This window comes from Sesamum indicum, linkage group LG6 (genome assembly GCF_000512975.1).
Source record: "Sesamum indicum cultivar Zhongzhi No. 13 linkage group LG6, S_indicum_v1.0, whole genome shotgun sequence".
Taxonomy (NCBI): domain Eukaryota; kingdom Viridiplantae; phylum Streptophyta; class Magnoliopsida; order Lamiales; family Pedaliaceae; genus Sesamum; species Sesamum indicum.
The window spans coordinates 10,237,618-10,245,003 of record NC_026150.1 but is presented as its reverse complement, the minus strand read 5'-3'; the positions used below and the strand labels follow the sequence as shown (position 1 = coordinate 10,245,003).

Below are 7,386 nucleotides of genomic sequence, written 5' to 3'. Positions count from 1 at the left end.
ATCCAATTAAATCCTATAATGGAGAAATGTTTTGCACAGACACCTTCTCAGAGAAGAAGCGAATTCCTTTTTCAGGATAATCAGCTTCATAAGTTTCACCAAGTAAAGGATTGAAGGGTTTACAGTGGCGGCCTTCAGATGAAGCATATCCAGAAACAGCAAAAGCAGCAACACTCAGAATCCTCATGACACTGTTTCCCTGGAGTAACAGCATCATGTTTAATCACAATCTCACACTCTAATACATAATTCACATTCTAGCTCGTAAATGAATATCGAATGACCATTTCATCTGAACTAACAACAAAGCTTCTGGAGTTTAGGCTTAAGTTTTATGGGGATAAGTGCATAGCTTTTTTGGTGCATTAACAATGAACAAATTAAAAACCAGAAAAACCATAGTTCCAAGGAGGTCAAAAACCTTCCTTTAACATCAGCACAGGAAATGGTCACATGGAAAACTACATAATGCAGTCATTTTATTATGATGGCAACATTAATTTTAGAAGCATCATTTGGAACAGTGGTAAACTTAATCCATTTGTAGATCCTAAATCATTGTCATGTTCCAATAGCCAAAAAGATTTTGACGAATTAAGGGTTAAGTACAAAAAGATCCCCTAAAAAATAGCATTAATATACTTTGCCTGCTTAAAAGTTTTAAAATTATACCTAAACCCCCTCCAGAAATCTGTGTTTATAATCACACCCCTGATATCAGGATTTTAGATGGACAATGCAGACGTCATTAGAAAAATTAAGTGAAATTCCAATTTCGTACCTCATCCAGTGGTTTTATATTTTATTGACCAAAATATTTTTAGTATTAATTTGATATTTGTAGAAGTTACAGAGTGAAATGAATATATAATGGAGTAAGCATTATTATGGGATTATGGCCATTGGAGATGGAAAAATACAGTAAAACCTCTATAAATTAATAATCTTGGGACCATGAAATTTTATTAATTTAGAGAGATATTAATTTATCGATAAATTAATATTTTATTAATTAAAAGAGAGATTTTTTAAATTCAACAAATTTAGTACATATGTATTGAAAATAAATGAATTCATATATGTTTCATTGATTATATTCATGCATCAATTAATTTTTTATAACTAATTAAATATATTAATGTATAATATCAATTCATTATTTACAATTAACTATAATATTCATAGACACATGTATCAATTCATTGGAATAACTTAAATATATATGTTTACATTAATTCGTTGCACTTGAATAACTATTATACCCAATTAAATATATTCATGCATGATGAATGAAACATATACTACATAAATCTCAATATGATAATAAAATAATTCATAACACCCAACCATGTCTTCTCATCTAAAAGACATCACAAAATCATCCATGAATGATCAAATGCGTAAAGCATTACAGACTTCACATTTTAGTAAATTACCATAATATTTATAATTGTAATATTTATGAATTATTAATTTAGAGTTTTAATGGGACCTAATATTTATAAAGGAATTTTTCAAAAAAATATTATTTTATTATCTTATCGAATTTGATGATTTTTTACAAAGGCCCAAGTCGGGACCAGAAGATTTTATTATTTTATAGAGTTTATTAATTTATAGAGTATTAATTTATAGAGGTTTTACTGTAGCTGGTTTTTGGTGGTTCATTATTGTTCTATGTTATCTAAAGTGAGGTTACAGACCATTCTTGCATTTACATAAAAATATCTAGTTCAATCTCCTAGTATTGTAGGATTGAAATATAAAAGGAAGAATGTATACAAAAGTAATCTGGAAAAAGAACGACCATGATGATACTTTTAAGAAAGCAACATATCCTGAAAGGCAATTCACATAATGTCCTACAAGTTATCAGCAAGAAAGTTGATGATACTAGTTATTTTCAAAGTAATCTAAGTGTAATTTCTAAAGTTCAAGGGTTAAAAATTTAATTTGGCTATTTTCTCGGGGGGCTAAGTGTAACTAACACATGAAATTATAAATTTTGTGAAACATGATGCAGACTTAGATTTTTTTGTCCAAAAAAACATTCAGGAACTCAGATGATAAGTGGTGTCATCTGATCCCGCAGAATTTTACCAACTATAACAACTACATCGATCAATCTACATAGGGGAATAAATCATTAAGATGTTCTGCAAGTACTTTGGAAGCATATAAAAGAAAGTATCATTATAGAATAAAACAGCAAGAAGATAAATAACTTGCGAACTAAACACATTGTACCTCTTTCCCATGCTTGTATGCCTGATCCAAAAGATGAGAATACTCTAGGTCTTCAAAACACTTTTGCAAAGACGAGATTGGCTCGTTAAAGTATACAGGTAGACAAACTCGAGTCAAATCTTTCCCAATGTTGTCCTTGATCATAGACCACAGACTGACCCGTTTCTCCTTCTCAATTGGATCTGGTAGCCTTTTCCTTCTTTCAACATGTGGATATCTAGAGTCTAATATATTCTTGTTTACATCTGCCTTCACCACATCATCAGTTTGATGACTTTCCAATCTCTCATAATCATCCATGTGACCCGTACCTATTAGCCCAGAACCAAAAGTTGGTTCAAGGAAATAGTCATTTGTATCAAAGAAGTGGCTTTCCTCTTCATCTGATGCTTCCTCAAGCTCTTGCTTTCCTACATCATCTGATGATTCTGTGGTGCTCCATTCTGTTACCAAACTGGATGTCAAATACAACATAACATATATCTAGAAGAATTATGCTAGTTCTACAACAATATATGATTGCACGTGGATCATGTTCAGCTATGTATACAGAAAACATCCTTGTGAGATTACAATAGCACAAGAAATGTAAGAGGAAAAACATTCGTCTTCCTGCCAACAATATCTAAACAATTTAGTGATTTCACATAACATAGAGTTTTCAAATTGCCCATTAATGATTAAAATGACAGTGTTACTCTTTTTCAAATATAAAATAAAATAATGTAGTATCAGTTGAAACAAGAAATTGTGCCCTCTCTTCTTGCAGATAGAAATAACATTATTGTTTAACAGTAAACTAGTGCAAACATGGGGGAATGCAAAAAGGAAAAGCAACCATGATGAAATTATTTATGATAAAATAAGATTTGAGCGTTGGATTACAGATCGTAGATCTGTTAGAACATATAAGAAACTCAGACAATAGAACAGAAGTTAAACCACTGCAATAGAAGATGCATTATGTCAAGGATTTCTGGCTTAATTCAGAGCAAAAAGCAGTGAAGGAGATATTTTATACCACTGTATTTTCCCCTTGCTAAATTCGTGTACTCTTGCTTCATCAACTCATATTCTCTGACATTGATTCCAGAGACTTCAGCTTCAATATTCGTTGCCTGGAAATGCAGAATTGTATTCTTCAATTGCCAAAGTTTCCTAGTAAAACTAGCATTTAAGAATTATAGGCCACAGAATTCATACAAGAATCAGGAAAATCTAGAATACATATGCCAAAATGAATAAACCAACTTACTCTAGATTCCAAATTTCTTTCTTTCATGACAGAAGGAACAAATATAGCATATGGAGCAATAAATGCTACTTACTAAAACTAGATAGGAAGTTGATAAAAAAGACAGATCAGAAGAATGAGTCTCTGCAGTAAAATGGATGACAAACAGCTTTCCTAACAAGAAAAAAGAGCAATTCTCCTCGTAACTAACGTCATTCCGCAAGAAAATTTTGAGATGTGAAAAGACAAGCTTCACACTGGACTTAGAGAAATCCAAAAAGCACTGCCTACTAAACGACTGCCAATTCACTTGATAACCAGAGTCACAAAAAATAAAATAAAATTTGACCTCTACATAATAATTTGATCACTACACCTCTGCTAAGTCAGTATAGCACAAGGATAGAGCATAACAAACAATTTTGCCACATGTTATAACTGAATGATCTTTTTCTAAAGAGATTCATGATATGGTTGCTCCTATAGGTGCAAAAAGTTAAAATTAGAATCTTACTTAATCTGCATATGCTCACCTCTGTAAGTGAGTATTTCACAAGGATAGAGCATAATAAACAATTCTGCCACATGTTATTCACTGAATGATCTCTTTCTAATGAGATTATGAATTGGTTGCTCCTATGGGGGCAAAAAGTTAAAATTAGAATCTTTCTTAATCTGCATAGACCTTCCTTATACTCTATATTATGCTGGGGATGGAAGAGTATTTCCTACATCCCAAGTACGCCAAAAGTTATGGAACACTTGTACAACTTCTCTTGAAGAGATATTCCTCATAACACTATTTATATTTGTAACTCAAAATCATTGAAGTTCACGAGTCTGTCCATAGAAATGTACTTCAATTCCATCTCCAGTTAACACAAGAAACTTTTAGTATTCACTCTTCTTTGAAAATAAAGTTGTATGTCAAACACTAGAAAAAACTAACTCGATGTCAAACAATGCAATGCAAGACAAGAAATGAACCTCAAGAATATAATATACAAGTTACTCCAACAATGCGCAATAAAACACGTATTGGGAGGCAAACATTGAAAGGTGTCCTATGGACCATACCTAGATTATATTACGGGCGCTTATTTTGTCATTCAAGCCAATTTAGTTTTCTAATATCGTGGTAATGCAAATACTTTCTTCAAATGCAATAGTTAGTCCCATATTTCACGGGCAATTGTAAATTTATTGAATATGTTGGTATTTAACTCTGGCATCAAAATGTGATCTCTTTAATCTATTAACAGTAAAGATTACCTCTAATTGTCTCAATGTAACCAGCAAATTGGAACGCTCCTCACAAAGAACTTGAAATTGTCCTTCTACGTGTGAAAATTCAGAAAGCATGATCTGCTCACACTCCTTAACGAGCCCTTCACCAATTCCCTCCTCGAGCAAACGCCGCTTGAGCCTTTCAGTTGATATTGATAAATTTCTAGTTAGATGGGGTGTGACTCCAATCTGTAGTCTCAATTGAAAAGGGCTTCTTATTGATATTAAAGCTTGTATCCAGGACACTTTTTCTTTCTTCGTGTTCGTCCTTAAATGAAGCGTCTTTGTTGCGGTAAATATGTAAAATCTCCTATCATCAGCCTTACTCTCACGAAATGATGAGACCTGCAAACAAACACATCAACAAGTCAAGTTTCTCATGCATTTCCCCATCAATTTGCATCTCATTCACATATCACACAATATATAAGCTAACTTTGAAGCACTTAATAATGTACTTGTCAAAATAAATAAACAAGCTTCAAATAGAGAGAACCGTTGCGACCCCACAAGTATCAATAACATCAAAAGAGATACAGGAGATGCCCAGAATGCAAACCAATTTAACAGGATCAACCAAATCATCGGTTAATAGTTCTTTGAGTAGATAAATGCGATTTTTTTACTCTCATGCGAACTCACCATGAACAAAAAGGAATGCAAGAATATCCTTTCTCGGTTCCTTATTCCTTAATTTTAAGAAAACAGTAGTTTTTTTCCTTAAATTGTCAGTTCATTACTGTAGTTCCCAGTAGACTAGAAAAGGGTCAAGGAAACAAACCAGTGCACCACCAGTTCAATAAGCTTAGATCTGCTATTTTTTACTCGGAATACATACATTAATAAAGGGCGTAAAAAGGGTTGAAAAAAGAACAAACTTTTACATTTCCAAGTTGAATTAGTCAAGAAGATCCGAAGTTGTAATATTATACCCTACCCCATATGGCATGATAACTGTAGAATTAGTCAAGTGGAATTTTTTTCTCAAGAGGCAAAAAGAAATGGCATCAGTTCTTCAAGCCGGACAAGAAAAACTTACAGAAACATGTTACTCAAAAACCCAGATGCCAAAATGTCGATGTGACTAGACATTAAAATGCAAGAATAGGAAAGAAAACCTACCTAGGCCTACACCACCTCCCCTATATTTGGCCTATAATGAAACTCACCTGCTGATGTGACCCACTTTAAATTAACACCCAGTTAATTGTGAAAAAAGAAAGCACATTTCAAGATAGTTTTGCAAACCCATGGTTCATAGAAAGTAAAAGTTGGAAAATAGGGAGAAAAGGCTCAGATATCAAAGCTAATTTGGTGGCTAATTCCTGCAGAAAGTTCTCACAGGCATGGAATAATGGTAAAAGATCCCCAGTAATATTTCCGGAACAAAATCCTTTGCACTATAGCAGAAATCTCTTTCTGTAGTACTCCTAATAAAAGACAGCCCCCATTTCGGCCCACTCCGAACCCCTCACCTTTGCCACCCCCCAATTTCTCTACATGCCAGTTTTTGTTTTTTCATCTCCAACTCAGTTTTGCGGTTTATGCGTTGCGTATGTGTTTTCTGTTAAAGACTGCTATTTACCGACCTTTAAATGCACAATGCCGACATTTTTGCAGTGTTTACTGGCGTTCCGGCGGTTCGCGATCGCGGAGCCAATAACAACGACGTCGTTCTCTGGAGAGTCGGGGCGGCGCGTCTTGGAGTAAGAGAGGACGCCGTTACTGCGGAGGGTGAACCACCGGGATCGCCAGCCCTTGCCGTAGTTGGTCCACTTGTATAGAACCCCAGCCACGCTAGTGCTGGTACTGACGTCAGATCCTCTGTCATTGAAGTCAGATCCACCGCCGGAAAAATTGACCGCCGACCCAGTTCTCAAAAGGGTCGGCTCCGGCGATTCAGCCCCGATTTCCGGGCTTTCAAGCGGTATGCAGCATAGCGGGTGGAGTTCCTTTACCCGCATTTTTCTGATCGCGTTTACTCCAACAGTAGACTAATTACAATGAACATCCATCTTCGCATTTTAATGATGTTCAGGTGATTTAATTATGACCCTCTGACCAATTTCTGCAACATGAAAGTGATGTGTCATGACAAACTTGGGTTTACATATCTCTGAACATAAACCAACATACATACACAAATATCCATATATATATATGTAGGATAGTAAATGAAGAGAGAGAAACAGAAATGAGGGAGCTCTGAAACTGAGGAGTATAGAGAGATAGAGAGAGAATCACTCACAGAGAAAAAGAAAAAAAAAAAAAAAAGAGAGTGTTCTGGTATTGAAATTGTGAAGAAGATGAAGATAAAATAATAGTAGGAGTTGTGATTATATATAGTGCTTGTTTGTGTGTGTAGTGGTGGTGGTTATAAAAAGGGTCAAATTCCTCTCCAAGAAATGGTTTGGAGGAGAAACGAATTCTCCTATTTGTGTTTTTATGCGGAGATTTGGAGGTCGGAGATAAAATTTCAAGGTAGATTACATTTTTAACCATTTATGTTCTTTTCATCATGTTTTTATGTTCAGTTATTGATTATTAAGTAATTAATTAGTTTTAAACAAAAGTGATTATAGTGTTAAAATTCTTATTATATAGGGTTAATTATATTG

The 7,386-nt window shown here is 34.2% G+C and overlaps 1 protein-coding gene across 1 annotated transcript in view; it reads right to left on the bottom strand.

Annotated features, from left to right (window-relative positions):
* Positions 1–6,989, bottom strand: part of LOC105164295 (oxysterol-binding protein-related protein 2A) — a 9,213-nt gene extending 2,224 nt beyond the window's left edge. The window contains exons 1-5 of the mRNA XM_011082915.2: positions 6,358–6,989; positions 4,754–5,113; positions 3,269–3,365; positions 2,248–2,690; positions 44–199 (exon numbers count right to left, since the gene is read on the bottom strand). Coding sequence (XP_011081217.1) covers positions 44–199; positions 2,248–2,690; positions 3,269–3,365; positions 4,754–5,113; positions 6,358–6,732 — 1,431 coding nt within the window. The 5' untranslated portion in view covers positions 6,733–6,989. The remainder of the gene's footprint in view (positions 1–43; positions 200–2,247; positions 2,691–3,268; positions 3,366–4,753; positions 5,114–6,357) is intronic.